This window comes from Morone saxatilis, unplaced genomic scaffold (genome assembly GCF_004916995.1).
Source record: "Morone saxatilis isolate NCDOM2014 unplaced genomic scaffold, NCSU_SB_2.0 Contig4, whole genome shotgun sequence".
In the NCBI taxonomy this organism is placed as follows: Eukaryota; Metazoa; Chordata; class Actinopteri; family Moronidae; genus Morone; species Morone saxatilis.
The window spans coordinates 9402352-9420231 of record NW_023339984.1 but is presented as its reverse complement, the minus strand read 5'-3'; the positions used below and the strand labels follow the sequence as shown (position 1 = coordinate 9420231).

General features: G+C 40.0%; 3 protein-coding genes across 5 annotated transcripts in view; 2 read left to right on the top strand and 1 right to left on the bottom strand.

Annotated features, from left to right (window-relative positions):
• The window catches only part of LOC118338165 (zeta-sarcoglycan-like), a 36050-nt gene extending 35352 nt beyond the window's left edge, over positions 1-698 (bottom strand). Inside the window, exon 1 of the mRNA XM_035675409.1 lies at positions 327-698. Within this exon, the coding sequence (XP_035531302.1) occupies positions 327-365 (39 nt within the window). The 5' untranslated portion in view covers positions 366-698. The remainder of the gene's footprint in view (positions 1-326) is intronic.
• Positions 699-2967: 2269 nt separating this feature from the next.
• Positions 2968-5261, top strand: dctn6 (dynactin subunit 6). The gene is made up of 7 exons (XM_035675481.1): positions 2968-3161; positions 3393-3457; positions 3574-3679; positions 3762-3850; positions 4142-4189; positions 4630-4772; positions 4864-5261. The coding sequence occupies exons 1-7, from the start codon at positions 3127-3129 to the stop codon at positions 4960-4962; spliced, it is 585 nt and encodes a 194-aa protein (XP_035531374.1). The 5' UTR covers positions 2968-3126; the 3' UTR covers positions 4963-5261.
• A 9933-nt stretch (positions 5262-15194) lies between these two features.
• LOC118338114 (RNA-binding protein with multiple splicing-like) overlaps positions 15195-17880 on the top strand; it is a 41141-nt gene continuing 38455 nt past the window's right edge. For 2 of the 3 annotated variants that reach the window (XM_035675327.1, XM_035675325.1), the window contains exon 1: positions 15195-15662. In XM_035675327.1, the coding sequence (XP_035531220.1) occupies positions 15600-15662 (63 nt within the window). In that variant the 5' untranslated portion in view covers positions 15195-15599. The remainder of the gene's footprint in view (positions 15663-17880) is intronic. The other variant, XM_035675328.1, reaches the window with a different exon arrangement.

Here is a 17880-nt window from a genome sequence, read left to right as displayed (position 1 = left end):
GGGGCACTGGATGACAAACTGTGAGCAGACACTTCACATTCATCTTTAATTAGCTGGGATTTCTTAATGGAACAATTGCACCTGTTGCAGGGAGGACTCACGAGAAGTGTGGACTGCTGAATAAAACAACCATAAAGAGCCAGATAAATGTTTCAGAACGAGCCACATCAAGTTTCCCGCCGTCCTTGTGAAGGCTAGGCTAATAAAACTCACTTTCCTGTTGCATAATGGGATGTGAAGTGTCAAACTATTACCCTATTAAATTTCCCGCCGCTGAAACTTGTACATTTCTGTTCTAATGACACACAACACGGTTGTGGGCTTACCTTCAGCGTCTCTATGTCGAGAGTAGCCGACTGCTCCATGTTACAGTCTCATTTCTCTCTTACATATTTCCACAAAGTTGCCACGAGCTGAAACGCACTAGATTGAGCCGAGCGGCGCGAGGCTAGCAGCACTTCTTCTGATTCGCTCCCATTCAGAAAAAAAAAGACCAAAAAAAAAAAGAGGAAAAATCCAATGTTTGAGGCGAATGGTGATTTATTTTTATCTACATTTATAAACAGCACTTTCGAGATCTTTTTTTAAGCCGTATTATGGACCGTAACGGGAGTTCAAACGGGCTGCGGTCTCATTCAGATACGGGGCTCAGGTGGACTCCAACCCGCGGCTCACTTTCCTTCGAGGAGCAGACGAGACGAGTCGCTCTCCTTCCAAAAGTCAAGCAGCCGTCAACACGCAGAGGGTGGCCAATCACACGTCCGCTGCTGGATTTCAAAATAAAGGTCGTGGAGCTGAGCATACACGTGCATCTCTGCTATATATATATATATTTTGAGATGAGATGTTTTTGTTTTAAACAGTGGTGGAATATGTAAAGTACAGTTTTAAGGTACTTTTTTGTAGTTTGTTTGTAGTTAATTGCAATATTATACAAATCGTAACAGTGTAAGTGCAATGTCCAAATTGCAAGACGCTGCAGTTTTTTGATAAAGATGAAATGTGTCAAAACAGAATTATAATAAAGTACTGTAGTGCTGCAAAGACTACCTAGAAACATTGTTCTCCATATGTATAAAAACAGTTTTGTTTTGATTCTTTTTGTGGTACAGACCTCAACAAATATCACATCATCACAATTTTAATATTTTTTTTTCGATCACACTTAAAACTTGTAATGCAAAAATGATCATTCCCACTATTAATGAATCTTTTTTTTTAATAATCGCAGATTAAAGTACCCAGTAGTATATTAAGTAATAAGGCACAAAGCATCAGTAATTATAATGCAGCAATATAATATATATGATTCTAAAATGCAGAATTGTGCATAATCAGTACTTTTGGTAGGAATACTGTAATGCTAATACTTTTTACTTTAAGTAACATTTTGAATGTAGGACTTTTACTTACTAACAGAGAGTTTTTACATTTTGGTATTACTACTTACCTGAATGCCTCCTCCATTACTTTAAAGCCCCATACAGTACACCTACACAGGTGTTTCCATTTATCCTGGCTGAAATTAACTCCAGTTAACTATATTCAGTTAAAATTATATTATTTTACAAAGAAAAGTGCCTCTGTTGTGTTTCAGGTTCTTTTTTTTTTGCCACGCACGTATGCATTTTATTCTGAAAACAGGCCATCGTGTAATTTCCTGTTTTATCATAGTGAAATCTGGTGTGTTTGACACAATTCAAACCCCATTCAGCAGTGCACATACTGGTTAAACACTGTTTAAAACGAGATTATGCGACCAGAATCAGCAGCAGCAGAAGTCACTCTTAAAAAACTCTCCCTGACTCACTGTTACAAACTAGACTGTAAGGCTTTTGGATGCCAACACTGATCATCATTAAACGAAAATAAACTAAATAAATGTTAAACTACTGCCACGAGAAATGTACATATAGGTCTGCAGAGGAATATTAAAGCGCTATATTTCCTCTAAGAGCACATACATTACATTGAACTGCTTTATTGGTCGCTGTTGCACCCTGCAGGGGACAGGGTGACACTGCAGTAAGAGTAAATATGTAGCTTTTATTTATGTATAAACTGATGCTGGTCAGAGAATGAAAGAAAGAATGTAGTGAAAAGAAAAAAGTGGTAAATGCAGAAAAATGCTCTCTGCGACATCTTTGGGTTATTTTTACTCATTAATTGATGTAAAAGCAGGATTGTACTGTTATGGTTGGTTGGGGTGGAGCTAATATTAAGTAATTTGTATAAGACTGCAACTAATGATTATTTTCATTATGGATTAATCGGCTCATTATCTTCTCCATTAATCGATTAGTTGTTGGTGAGAAATTCCATCACCCAGAGCCCAAAGTGACACCTTCACCCTGCAATAAATAGGATTTATTAAAAAATCTAAAAGAAAAAACAGCTAATTCTTACATTTGTAAAGCTGGAACCATGAAATGTTTTTGCATAAAAAATGACTAAAAGGATTATCCGAATAGTGTTATTAGTCCATTGACTCATTGATTAACTGACTAATCGTCTCAGCTGTATCAGCTCCTCATGTGTTTTTTATGTAAAAGTCTTAATATGTAAAGTCACTAGTAAAATGTATATTTCCCTCTGAAATGGAGTGGTAGAAGTATAAAGTGGCATGAAAAGAAGATACTCAAGTAAGTACCTCACATTTGTACTTAGGTAGCACTTATATATATATATATAGTGTATATGTTATATTGCACCATTGGAAAAGACAAAAGTCTTACATTTTGAGGAGAAGTGTCAAGAAAGTATGGCTTTTCTATAAGCTGTATATTTTAGGCTTTATTTATTTCATTTTTAAGATAATTAGGTAACTTTTTTGAAGTGAAAAAGAATATAAATGGAAGAATAGTATATTATATATAATTATGAATATTAATGAAGATATAAAGGCCTTGTAGCTAGATAAAAAGTGAGCTTATGTGTAATTTAGGAATAATATTTGTCAAGTTAAACATACCAGGTTAGTTTCCGTTGCAGTGTCCTTTAAAATACAGCAGAGGGCAGCAAAGTCTCAGGCTGGCTGTCTCCAGACAAACACAATCAACCTCTGAGCTCCAACCCTGAACCAGGATTAATAATCGAACATCGATACATTTATTCATCATCGCAAGGATGTCAGACGCCAAGCAAATCATGGCACAGAAAAGGTAGATATCTACATTAGATCAGCGTTACCCTTTTATATCATGAGATCATTTATCAACTATTTTAGCTTTTAGGGGATAAAAAAACCGTCTTCATCTTTTAATAATCCTTCCCATGGCGACATCCATATTTACAGCTCGGCTTATAATGGAGATGCTTTAATTTCACTGTAACAGTGTGTTTATTGTGTAATTGATTGATTTGAATATGACAGTATCTGTGTGTTCTTGCAGTTCTAAAATAGCAGCTGGAGCTGTCGTGTGTGTTGAGAGTGAAATGAGAGGAGATGTGACCATTGGTGAGAATTTGCCTTTAACCTCACTATCAGCGCCATTTGAATACATTTAGGTTGTTTTTAATCCAGCTGCTGCATGCTTTAATAAAATCAGACTTTATTTATTATTTTTTTTACAGGTTCTAGAACAGTAGTCCACCCCAAAGCACGGATCATAGCAGAGGCAGGCCCTATTATCATTGGAGAGGGCAATCTAATAGAGGAGCAGGCGCTTATTATTAACAGGTACACTGTGTATTACAACATAAAGTCCCTATTTTATTATTGCACTTTCACCTTATCTTACCTGTGTGTTTTTTTCCTGCAGTTATCCAGAGAACATCATGCCGGACACAGAGGGAGTTGAGCCAAAAACCATGATAATAGGCACCAATAATGTGTTCGAGGTTGGATGTGGTATCCTTTACAAAGCAAATGAGAACACACAGGCATGTGACTAACTTTGCAGCTTATTATTGCAGATATATTTGAACAGCCGATGAGTAAGAAATGTCTTCATAAATACCAAAGATGAGTGGAAACAGTGTTGCCCCTATATAGACTGTCCACCAGAGAGCACTGTTTAGATTATTTAAGCAGTAAAATGTCCCACTGATCTAATAAATATCAGCCATTAGTTATAGTTTGACTATTAACTGTTTTGAAATGCTAATTATTAGGTTTAAATCCTTAACAATTCTGCTACAGTCTCTCAAGCTTTGAAAATTGGAGACAACAATGTGATTGAGTCTAAAGGTGAGTATTGTAATCACTCACTGTATTCCTATTAGGAGTGTGCAACACGGATCAGATCTTCTATTATGATATACACATTTCATACCTCAGTAAGGATATCTATCATGATATAGTAGATCAAATTCAGAAGCCTTTTGTTGAGGAAATAAGCAGTCAGGAACGGTTGTTATCGGCTAATACAGCACATTTAATAATCTAATGAAGGTACATCATCACATTGATGCAAAAATCAAATACAAATATACTATTGTTATAAAACAGAGCTGCTCAGTGATCGCACACAATGGTGTAAATTACCCAGAAATACTGAAGGTATAACAGTCCGGCAGAGTTGATCAATTTATATAATCTTACAGTGAATATTCTCATATTGTTCTGTAACCCTTATTTCCATATTCCCATAGTGTAAATACAATATGTTTGATAATGTTAAATCCCAGCTGATCTCGGGAGAAACGTGATCCTGACCAGCGGATGCATCGTCGGCGCGTGCTGCCAGGTCAACACGTGTGAGGTCGTGCCGGAGAACACGGTCGTGTACGGTTCAAACTGCATCCGGCGTGTGCAGAGTGAAAAACCACAGGTCAGTCTACGCCCATGCTCGTCTTTGCCCGTGAGTCACAAAGTTTTTGCTGTAACCAGGGATGCTGTTGTTGTTGTTTTTCATCTTGTAGCCTCAGACTCTGCAGCTCGACTTCCTCATGAAGATCCTGCCCAACTATCACCACCTGAAGAAGACTGCCAAAGGAAACAGCACGCCTGTGAGGAACTGAAGATGCGACCCAAAGCATCTGCACACACTGACACTGACACATTCCCCTCAACTTGCACTTGTCTTACACTTCCACGCGTCTAGTAGAATACCTCTGGCACTGCAAATGACACATCCCACGCTTTATTCCTTCCTGCATCTTCAACACATGACACAGTTTCTGGTTTTGTACTTTTGCTTTCAGATTAATATTAACTAATTATGACTATTTCTGTGCCATTTTTATTTTATGTCAATTATACTTATACATATTTATAATTGTTCCATTAAAGACATATAAATATTGCAATAACAATTCTAATAAAGATTGCATTCAAGCTTTTATTCCTCCTAGTGTTGATTTTATGTTCCCTATATTTATTTTACCACAAGGAGGAGCTATTGAGCAGCTGTTTGTACACCCTCTGTACTGTCTGCTCTGAAGGCTTTGTTTCATCAGGTGATATATAATATCCAATTAAAATAATGTTTATTAATAATACAACTAAAAATATCTATATCATCATGTTTTTGCAATGAAAATAGTCCTAAGATAAAGTTTCTGGGATAAAAACAGTCACGATAAATGACGTGTTGGTGACTGGCTGTAAGCTGATTTACCGTTTTAAAAGTGCAATTACTAAGCAAAGATAACTTTGGGTGTGGTAGTCCCCATCTTGGATTCGGTAGGTTGCCAGTCCTGCGCCCTCCCACCAGGGGTTGTCAAATTGGTGCCCTGGTTACAGTGGGAATTCCACACAATGCCTGGTTTATTGTAATTGACACGGGTGTGGTTGCAACTTGCATTTTCTACTGCAGCATGGGCCTGAATAATCCCCGGTGCCCCCCCCCCCCATACCTCCTCTTGCTGAACCCCTTGGGCTGTGCTCCCATCTGTGCCTCAGGCTCACAGATTTGGTTGTGGATAGATGTGTGCGTGGTGGAGAGTTAGTAGCACTTCTCCGCCTGACACACCTGACATAACAAGTTCAGATGTCACATTTAACAGTTGTTTCCTTTAAACTCTTGGAGCTGTAAAACCAGCTCAAGGCCGCCGCTCTTGCTCTTCAGAGTTTAAAGGCTTTGTGCCGTGCTGCTCAGTGGGCAGGGCGCTGCACAGTACAGCAGCTCCCTGTAGGAGGCCCGCAGCTGGTGTCGCACACTGCCAATACTCATTTGAACATGTCACGGTGGAGTCCCACGAGGAGTCCACATCAACCAGGGGCTAATTATTGCAGTGGAGTGCAGCCGGGGCCACATCTAGGTTCCTTCCCGTTCTCACTTCTTCTGTCCCCCCCCCCTTCAACTACCATCATTTTTATTTTGGGGTGTTGCCAAAGCATCAGTTTACTTAATATGACAAGGAAGACAGATGCTGGGCACAGTTGCACGGATGTGCAGAGTGACAAGGACCTTGTCGGGGGGGGGCTTTTAATCTGCAGTGGGTTTTCAGAGAGGCAAAATGGCTATGATGATAGCAATGGCAGGAATTTGAGAGGAAGTTCAAATGTTGTTCTATATTTGGAAGCAGTTATTTTTACCTCTCCCTTACTGTACTGTTGTGAAACTGAATTATCCAGCTTCCACCCGTTTGTTAAAGCAGATTTATGTACATCAGAGTGGTATGTGCTTTTCTTTTCACAGGATTATCTCAAGTCAATATTTGGCCTTTGCTACAATATGCAGCATTCTCTCAAGAGTCAATAATGTCTTATCATAAACAAAGAAGGAAGCATGAGATTTTAGTTTTTTATATAATACAGCAGTGAATACTGAGGAGGTTGCAGTAAAAAATGTGAGTGAAACACAAGACATTTCTACACCGTTTAGAAACATAGAAAACATGTAAAAAGGGTATATAGAGTATATATAAAAGGGGGAGGGGGGGAGAAGAGATAACATCAATTCTTTATCTTTAGTGCACTGGTATGGTTTGTGCGTTTTCTGCAGCACATACAGTTCAAATCTCAGCGTAGTCCACTGCAGTCAGTCATGGTCAAACAGGCCACCAGTTGGTTTGAGAGGATAAAGGCTTTCTGACAGCTGACCTTTGCATCCAGGTCCACTCCACCTTTGAAAAGTGAAATGTGACCTATAGGCCGCAGTGATTTCCATTGCAATCCCACGGAAATAATTAATTTAATCACAACAGGGACCCTGAAACACTGGATGTCATGCCTTTTTAGCCATGCTAGTGGCAGGGCTCTGTGGATGGCAATGTTGGTCGGGTTGGTCCACCACTGGAATATCTCAATAACTGTTGGATGGATCACCAGGGGAATTGGTGCAGATATCCATATTTCCCTGAGCATAAATCCTGTTGACTCTAGTGATCCTCTGACTTTTCCTCTAGCGCCACCATGAGGTTCACATAGGTGGTTTTGAGTGAAATGTCTCTAAAACTGTTGGATCAATTGTCATGACAGTGGCACACACATTCAAGGCCCCCTTAGAATTAATTGCAATAATTTTATCATGGTTAGCTACATGAAAAGTTAAAAAAACATAATTTCATCAAGCACCATTATCAGGTAAAACTTTCAACTTGTCCACTACTTTATGTACAAATAGTTTCATAAGGTTATTACTCACTCGTCATCTACTCCAATTATCAGCTCTGCGAATGCATTATTATTATTTTTTTTTAAAGTAAAACTCCCTGACTTCTCAGTTTGTCCCTTCCAAGGTACTGTAGAAACATGGTGGTTCAATATGGCTGTCTCCATCAAAGGTGACCGGGCATCTGTATATATAAAAGGCTCATTCTAAGGTAACAAAAAGACAACTATTCATATTTTCAGGAGATTATACATTAATGAAAACATAGTTATACATATTATATTATTTCTGTCAATAGATCCTCCTAAATGTTACATGCTGGACCTTTAAAGTCTTAATCACAGTTCAGGCACTGACAAGCATGTTAGCATGCGGATGTTAGCATTTATAGCTGTTAAAGTACAGCCTCACAGAGCCGCTAGCATTGCCTTAAACTCTTGATCTTGCATTTCCTACATTCATGCTATTTTATTTTATGAACATATGATGAAAACTGCAGTAAAATAAATTACAGTTTATCACGGACGGAAGAAAAGTGTAAAGGTGTAAAATAAATAAATTAAGTACACCATAGATGCATGCATGTTTGCCCTTGCACGTGTATAGATTAATGTGATGTATGCCAACTACTGTATTTGTAGTAATCTTTGTTCCTTTACTGCAAAGTAGCCTACCATAAAAACTAATAACATAACATAAAACGATGACTCCACAAAAACTTGACAGGACAATTACAAGATGTAGCAAAAAGAGAAAAGTTACAAATCAGAATAAACGTAACAATAGAAGACTTAAATTCCTCATGACTAAAAGGTCAATACACAAAGTTCTGCAGCTCAAACCAAACTGCACAAAGCAAATTAACTTTTTTTTTTACACACACCTTGTTCAATAAAGATTAAAGGTTGTGGGAAAGACAAAGACTACATGGGCCGGGTTTTAGTTTAACCTTTTATTGGTTCCACTGCACAACAAAAGAGAAGATATAACTTTACGTACTTCCCTTTGACCTGCTTTAAGACATTTTAGGACCACTCAACTGCATTCAAAGGGAACATTATTGTCCATTACATGGACCTGTGTCAACATTTTGGGAATTCAAGCCTAGGAGACATACTTAGCGTGGTCTCTGCTCTCTACTCGACCTCTTCCTCTGCCCACTGAGCCATGAAAACTTACAGTCTAATGACACAGATTGTGCCTCTTTCGTGTGTTTCTGTTTCTTGACACGAGTTGCAGGTCTTTCCATAGATGACAAGACAGAGAGGTGGTTTTATGAGTCGAGCTCTTGCTCAGAGCCGGTTTTCCTTCTCGTGGCTTGTCAGATTTAACACACGGCTGCACCTGACGACCCTGGCCTGCCCTTGAGGATAAACGCACGTTCTACCTCACTACTCAGTAATGCAACCTAGTTAATCACAAGAGCTCCTGCATTCTCTTTCTCTGAGCCCGTCCAGCAGAGGAAATGTGACGTAGAACAACAGCAACTCATGATAAAGATGATTTTACTCGAACCAGCATTTTTTCCAGACATCTGCCTCATCCATTTGGACTTTCTGGCCTTTTTTGAAACATTAATCTAACTTTTTTTTCACTTTTGCTTTTTCTAGTTTTCCAGCTAAGCAAGACACCCCAAACAAAAAGACACTAAAGTTTGTAAGGCGACACGTTCTTGAGGGATTATTTCCTGGCAGAGGCTTGCATTTCTTCCTGTGGGTGTTTGGTGATTGACAGTAAGCAGAGCAGCATGACATAATGTGTGCACTGATATAAAGACACTCAACTCAGGCACAATGTCATAGTGATAAAACAGGGAAACTTTACTAACTGAAGTAAATTAGGGCTTGTCGTTTATTATAGCGCAAGTTTGCGTAACTGTCCGTCCACCACTTTGGTCCAGAATGAACAGTTGGATGAATTGATATTAAATTGACCATGATAATGACAATCATGGTCCCCAGAGGATGACGCCTGATCCCCTGATTCTCTTGCCGGAACCACCACAAGGTTGTCATTTTTTATTAAAATGCTTCAACAACATAGAAGTGTATGTATAAATAAAGATAGTGACGTCACCCATAGGTTTCTGAAGAGCCGTTGTGAAGCTCAGTGCGGTCAGCTCTGGCTGTCGTCCTCTTCGCAGTCCTGACTCCGCTGACTGCCTGCTAATTCATAACCGGGAAAAGACGTGGACGTGGAGCATGGGTAGAGCTGAGGGGGGCTGAATGAAGCCTGGTTGCTGAAATCAGCCACCTGTGATGACACTTCCTTAATTATGCATAACTTGAAACCTTGATCTAAGCAGGTGTGTTGTATAAAAATCCACCCCCTGTACAGTTCATAAAGTTGGTAAAGTTGGGCATTTTAATATAAGGCCTTATGGAGATTGACTCGCTTTTGGAGCCAGCCTCAAGTGGCCGTTTGAGGAACTGCAGGTTTTGTTGCTTCCTTGTTAGCTTCATTTTTCAGCCACAGAGGTTGCTGCAAGCTCAACAATATTATTGAAAATTTGACATTGGTGGTCCCTAGACAATTAATCCTAATAACTTTGGTGACCCTAATGACTTTTATTGTTGCTGATTTAGAGTGAAATGTCTCAACAACTATTAGATTGATTGCTATAAAATTGAATACAGACAGGTATGTCCTCTTCATGATGAATTGTAACTTTGGTGAGCCTATGAGTTTCTGTACAAACTTTGGTTCATGACCAAATACCTGCAAAACAGACATTCCCATTGACCTCAACTGTACTTTTGTGTGTGCTAATTAGCTAATCTTTGAAAGCTAACACTCTAAACTAAGAAGGTAAAAATGGTACCTTATTTTACCTGCTTAACATCACCATACTAGTCATTCTAAGATTGTAAGCATGCTGACATTAGCATTTAACTCAAAGCACCGCTGAGTGTCTTTTGTTAAGAATTTATTGCAGCAAATGGGATCCCTGAAAGCAAAAAACTCTGCAGACTGTACAGACAGCACTTGAAAGGATGGGAAGGAAAGAGAACCTATACAATTAAAAAAAGCAAAAAAGTACTGCTATTATTGTCATTTAATGTGATTTTGATGTCACACAGAGGTTGAGTAAACAGCACTTTGGTTATGAAGAGGCCACTGAAAAAGACTGAGCAAACTAAAACAAAGCACCAAGCCTCTCATGGCCAATTAGAGTGGGTCAATCTGACCACAAATTGCTCATTGGTGATCTTAGAGGAAGATCAAAGGGCACTAAGCATAAGGGAGGTACACTGTGTATCAGCAAGTCAAAGGAATGGAATGGTTTGGCTCTAAGCCCAATGAGAGCCACTTACCCCACATCACTCAAAAGGGTGAAGTGTGTTGCTCTGCCAAACCCGGAGCTGCTGTCAGGTCTATAGGCAGGCCTGCTTGTTTTTACAGATGACCTCTAGATAGATTGCAACATTGTTCTCGCTCTCTCATTTTCCTTTTGGGTTGTTTTGGAGGAAGTTAGTAACCGTGGTGAACAGGGATGAGGAGTTTGCTTTGATACTGAGTTGCAGGAATGCAAAGAAAGAGTGAAAGGAAGAAGAATCAAAACAGCGCATCATCTTCAAGTCATCTGACTGCCGACTGAGCGTATTGCAAAAACCGTGGGGGTCCTCCCTCGGGGATCCACCACTGGTCAATACATCGGCATTGTGTCATGATGGATTCTTGTTTTGGTGCTCATATCAAGCTGGCCTTTTAGCTATGAGTCAGTGATCCAGAAGACGATATTAGATAATCTGATTTGTGTCTCAATCTCCAGTCCTGCTTTTGTGTCAGCAAAGGTTCTTACAACATGGCCTATTGAAATGCTTGTTATGTGGACAACAAAAGACATTTTGGCCAAGGGCAGTATCCAAGCTGCAATCTTTTGTTGAAGGTAAAATGTGTGACAAAACATATACATAATGTAGTGCTGCAAAGATGTCCTTGCCTACAAATCTTGTTCTCGTAAGAAAACATGTTGTTTTGGTACAGACAACAAATTTCACATTATCATGATTTTAGTATTTTTTTTTTCTGAAAATTTAAATTGTGATAAAAAAATTATCATTCCTAATCATCAATATCTGCACAATTATGTTTTTTACCATGTCCTGCAGCCCTGATGAAAACATACCTATGATTATTATCCTCCTATGTCCCACACCGGACCTTTAAGGCCATGATTCTGGTTATTGTTAATAAAAAATATTCTGTCTGAAGTCACTGTTGACTTTTTCTGTATTCGTGGCAGTACCTAACCTAACATAAGCAAAAAAAGTTGAATAATGCTGAAGTCACTACGACTGGACATGTACTTCAGTATAGCATTTTCGCCACTTGCAAGCACGTTAATTAACCAAACATTTTCATCTTCTACAAAAAAGTAATTCGCTGGCAAATATTTCCCTCACACGCGACTTTTTACTGTTCAATTAGTTTAAAAAATGCAATTTCCAGGAACAGGGGCTGGCAGATCAGACCGAATGGTGACTAGGAGGTCGTCTATCTGGACTCTTGGCAAGGAAGCCAAGAAGCATAATTCCCAAAAAGCGTCCAAAACTATGTCTTTATTACGTGAAATTAACATGCGGTGCTCTCTTTTGTCTCCTGCAACTCGAGACTGGAAATAACAAACGTCTAACCAGTTAGCCCCGCTGTTCGCATTTTCTTTACCAGCCATCTCTGGATAACACAAAATCTTCATGTAAGCCCTGGACCATTGTAAATGTGCTGACATGTACCCAGGACAGCGCTGACCGAGACTGTCTCCTAGCTGCTCCCACCCCCCCCCCCCCCACCAACCAAACCCAACCCCCTCAACTCTTGTGTGGGTGTGTGGGGTGCTTTGGGAGTGGGGGCGCAACGCCTCCCTCTCCCAGCATCAGACCAACACAGCTCAGCCCTAGCCGTGTCCAAAACACAGCGGGACTCCCCCTGCCTCCTCTCTCCGCCACCCTTCCGACTCCTATCCTCTCCTCCTCCTTCCCAGCTCTCCTCCTCCTCCTCGCTCCCCAGACTCCGGCAGGAAGCTTTGATACAGGGGTGTTGAGCAGCAAGGGGAACATTTCCATTTTTATCTGCTTCGAAAGACTCCGAGACCCTCCTCCCTCTCCCCTCATCCCGAACTGCTTCTCATCAGCATAAAAAGACTCTGCCATTTTCCTCCTTCATTGTGTGTGCTTCAGATGCATTGTAATTGATATAGACATGATCTGGGAGGGGAAAGAGCACAAATCTGTAAGACCGATTCACGATGACTGTTTTTCCTTCTTTTGTTGCTTTTGAGGTGCAAGTTCAGCAAAAACGACTCGCTGTGTCTTCCGCACTGGCTGTCACAAAATGCGAGCGTCTGTCCTGTGCAATAAATGTCATGCGACATATAGTCAAAGTCCCCACTACCGAGCTACTGTCAGCTCTTGAACCTTTCAACGCGAAAAATTCAAAGTGAGGCAGTTGCTCAAAATAAATGTTTTGAAAACGGGGGAGCGTTCAAGGCTGCCTTGTCACCTGATCGCTGCTTTTAAGACTGTTTTGCACCCTGCCCTGTAGACAATAATAGGTTTGCCAGTAAACTTTTTAGTGTTTGCTCATCTCCTCTGTTGTTGAGACATCACTTCCATAGCTCCAAGCTCTGGCTGTTTCCTCACACAAAAAAAAGGTCATAAATCAAATAGTCTTGAGTGTTATCATATGAAAATCTTGAGCAATTTACAGGTGTTGTCTCCAGTACCTCTTTACATGCAGACCCTGCCACGGTCATTGTAAATCTGGGAAGAAATAGGGTGTCATCTGTGATGTCTGAGGAGAAATATTCGCCCGAAACCACAAAACTACTCCGAGGCCTTGAAATGATAAACCCAGAGACACGTGGAATTTATTAAACAGTCAGGTTGATAATTGTCTGCGTCTACTGCTCTGTGCGTCTTTACAGATGATGGATTATGCTGAGTGCTACATTTCAGGAGGGTGACGCGGGGAAGGAAAGAAAATACTCCTGAGTGTGCAGGGTAACACGGCATCTTGTGATGCCAGATTTATGGCGGAAACTGACGGTATGTTACGCATCTTGGTTAAAGATTAAACACTCAACAGGTTCAGATATAGAAAAATAGAGTGACTCTTGGAATACAGCGGTAAGTAAAAGTGAGTGACAGCTTATTTTTTTAAAGCAAAGCCTTGTTGGCATTGTTCCCAGGAAAGTACCTGGTACGATGCGAACAATTAAACAATCAAAAATGACTCAGAAATTACAAAATCACAATTACAATATGAGTTATGCGTGCCCTGATGCGAATCAGGACAAACTGTATTATTTCTTCCACATCCTATCAGGCTCAGACCAATGAAATTTAAACATCATTTAGACCAACCATTTATGAAAGTGTGTGTATTGGCATCACAATATATTTTTTATACTGTGTGTTTCTTCTATGCAAACCATGAATAAAACAAGAATCCCAAGCAAGGAAAGAGAAGCATTGTTTCAGGTTAAAATTTCCATCTGTAGTCCCTTGGCAGGTAAACATTATAAAATACAGTAAATAAATACAACCTGTATTAGGTCACAGCAAACATATGCAAATGCATGGAACAACCAGAAATGATAACCATAGCCAAAAATACCATTGACACTAAAGTCATATACTCAGTATCTTGGAATTTGGACTCCTTTTTAGCAACCTGGAACAGTTTAAGTTCAACAATTTAAAAATATTACACATTTAATTGGCTGATTTCAACATTTTTTTTGTCATATATATACACAAGAAAGTGACATTGTGTAAAAGAAAGTTCCTGCCCACTGTCTGGTTTATTAGAAATGCAAAATGTTCTGCCTCAGGTGTCTATTAAAGGTTCGGTCATGACCAGAACTAATACCCTTGTTTTTAACAGTTTAACAGTGTGTGAAATCAACCATTTGTCTCTAACTCAATATATTTCAATTTTAAAAGATCCATTCTCAGTGTATTTTAAGTTTCCACATTACATCATTGCAAGTTGAATACTGATGCAGGAGTGACTGACAGATGGAGTCATGATGTCACAAATCATGCTCGTAGGCCCCGCCCCTTTAAAAGAAAATAAGCTGTTCAATGAGCACAGAGAAACTTTCCATCCTTCTGCAGATGAATGTGAAAACATCCTTCTGGTGTCAAACTCTGCACATACATCATTCTGCACACCGTAGATCTAACATCCAGCTGTAGGAACAAGACAACAGAATGAATAAATAAGAACAGGTTCCACTCTCCGACAGAGCTGTGTCCTGACTGTGTAAAGCTGGTTTGAAACAGCTTTTAGACCTTAATTCAAAAACAGCTGAATAAATAAGAATTCACATAATCGGTGCTTAGGGATTTTTTTTTTATTTTGTTGTCTGATCAGACTTGTTTGGGTTTTTTTTTTGTTTGTTTGTTTCTGTTTAGGGTGTTTATATTAAAGCAGCCATATAATAAGACAAGAGATAACACAAAACAGACACCACACTGTAAAATGATTACAGGAATGTAACAGTGACCGAAATAACAGCCCATCCAAAAGGCGATCGGTGATTGGCACCGGTTTTCCTTCCACTGCCGCTCTTGCAGCACTTGATAAAAACTTGCTAAAGCCCCCGGTGCATCCCACCCTTTACCCCACCCTAAACCCCTCCCTCACTCCCTCCCGCGCGGATGAGGAGAGAGAAGTTTGCCTGCGGCGCAGTCCACTGAACATTTACTGTATTTCATTTGGGGAACAGCAACAAGCCTCCGGAGAAGCTTTCCAGGGAATGCTGAGGAATATCTGACCGCACAGAAAACACCACCCACAGCTGAGTTTCCCCTTCTTTTTTAAAAAAAAAACAAAAAACAAAACAAAACAAACAAAACAACAAATCTTTACTTCTCATTGATGTCGCCAAAGTAGTGGGAAGCTCGGGTCAGTAGGAGAGCGGCCGCACGCGGACTGTTCGCCTGTCGGTGGCTGCTTTTTTTAAAATCCCGAGTCCTGGAGGAGGAGAAGAAGAAGGAGGGAGCGAAGCAGAAGCGAAAGACGACCAAAGACGAAGAGGAAAAAGAAGAAGAAGACAGTCCAAGTGAACGAGAGAAAAGAGTCAGGCTCAGAATGAATAACAACAAAATCGAGAAAGACAACGAGCCGAGTGAATTCACCAACCACGAAGAGGAGGTAGGTGTCCGCGAGCGAGCTGCCTACCTGCTCTCACAGCTCTAATGTCAATTTGAATATTTAGTTCAAATGGCTCGTCTTCAATGAGAGATACATGCTAAAAAAGAAACACACGCTGCGTGTTTTTAAGCACGCATTGGCTACTTTGTCCGCTACAGTATCACCGCAGTATCCTTATGATGTTCTTATATGCTGTTAAACGTGTAACAGACTCAGTGTAATGACTCAGTCTTGTAGCGTTATCTGATTTTTTTTTTTTACCTTGTAAAAGTTGCTAGCTGCTGTTACCGGACCTAGCTACTGCATCACATTTCTTATCCGGTTTTTCCAAAGCACTATCTCTTTCTTTCGCGAATTTGTGCACCTGTCATCTGTTGTTTGAGACATAATATATATATATATATATATATAACCTCTCTCCCTCTTCTTCTAATGTGTCCACCTCCTAAGTGTTTTTATTTTTATCTTTTTAAAGCAGTCCAACAAACCCATACTCACCGAGGAACAAGTGAAGAACCAGGCAGGACTTAATAACGGATGAATCCCCAAAAAGTAGTTCCCGGGTAACTGTGAAGTCAGGACTGTATTGTAGATAATGACAAAAAAAAAGGCTAAAGTGTTTGTTAGGTCTACCTTACTGTACAGCCAGATTTCACACAACACTGATAAGCAGCGGCATAAAGGGAATTCTGAGCCAGGAGGCGAATTAGTTTTCAAACAACTGACTGCTGCAACATGTAGGCAATAAGTGTTTGTAACCCAGACCCACTGCATTACAGTTGAGGGAGAGTAGCCTCTCTACTAATATGACTTAATTACAGCTTAACACACCAGACTGATGTTGTTTGTCTTAAAAACAAAAAGGAGGGGGGGAAAAGTGATCTGTTTAGTTTCTAGTGAATGCGTTTTTCTCTCTAAACATGCTGGATAACAGCCCAGTTTCTTCCTCTTCTCCTCTGTGAACATTGCACAATCTGGATCCACAGCGTCTCCGTCTCGGTAAATAAGTTTGTAGAGGTGATCTTTACGTGGGGTGGCTTTTTTTTTGGCACGGAAGCGCCTCTGCTCCAACGACAGGGCTTGTTATTTCAGAGCTGCACGCATTCGGGGCCAAGTGATGTAAGAAAAAGGTATATCAGATTATATCAGATATTTCTCCTGGAGCAATTTGATTAAGGCTCTGTGTTCTGCTCGTCACTTTTGTAACTGAATAGCCAAACATACCCAGCCCGATTTATCACCATATTTGGCCCACACAGATGAGGTAAAGACTGAAGAATGAACTTCTTGGAAACCTGATGGGGAGAGTGTGAAGCTTCATTCACCTTGTGACCTTATGTGCTCACAATACAGCCTGCGGCGCCAGTGCATGACTCGAGGGCAGCAACTAATGATTATTGTTGTTAAAAATACTGTATATTAACAACAGTACAAAGGGCAACTATATTCAATTAAAATCATATAAAAATGCAGCAAATGCTTAATAAATGACTTGTTAATAGTTGAAAATGTTCTGTTGATCAGTTCATCATTCAAATTGTTTAAGCACTGCACAGCTCAACATCTTTGCTTTAGCTGGAAGAGGGTTTGGTTGCTCATCACTGTGACCAAAGAGGACAAAAAAAGAAAAGCAAATGGATTCATTTCCATTAATCACCTTAATACACGACTCATAATATCATCTGACAGCTTTGTTTACAGCTGAAACAATTATTGCAACAGTTTTGATCATCATTTAATACATCAAGCAGAAACGCCAAACATTTGATGATTCCACTTTCTTTTTTGGCTTATGAATAGGTTTTTGGACAAAAAAGCAAATGAAGGCGAGGTGATCTGCGGCTCTGAGAAACTGTGATTCATATTTTCATATTTCCAACAACTAACCGACTAACGCTGAAAATAATTGCCGGATTAGTCCGCAATAATCGGGGAATGATCATTAGTTGCAGCTCTACTTGCGCTTCTTGACTCACTCATCCACTAAATCTCTGGAACTAGCATCCGGACTGAAATAAGTTTTGGAAATTCTGTGACGGTGCCGCCACGCCAGGGGGACGGGGCGAGGAGCCTGCTGTCTCGCGATCTTGTTGTAGAAAGGGGGGACGGAGAAGAGTTAGGGATCGGCCGGAAGAAATCTTTAATTTGGGTTGTGCGAATGTTTGGAAGGCTCATGCCGGACTTAAATTTACTCAAGGGAATTAACGTAGGGTTGGAC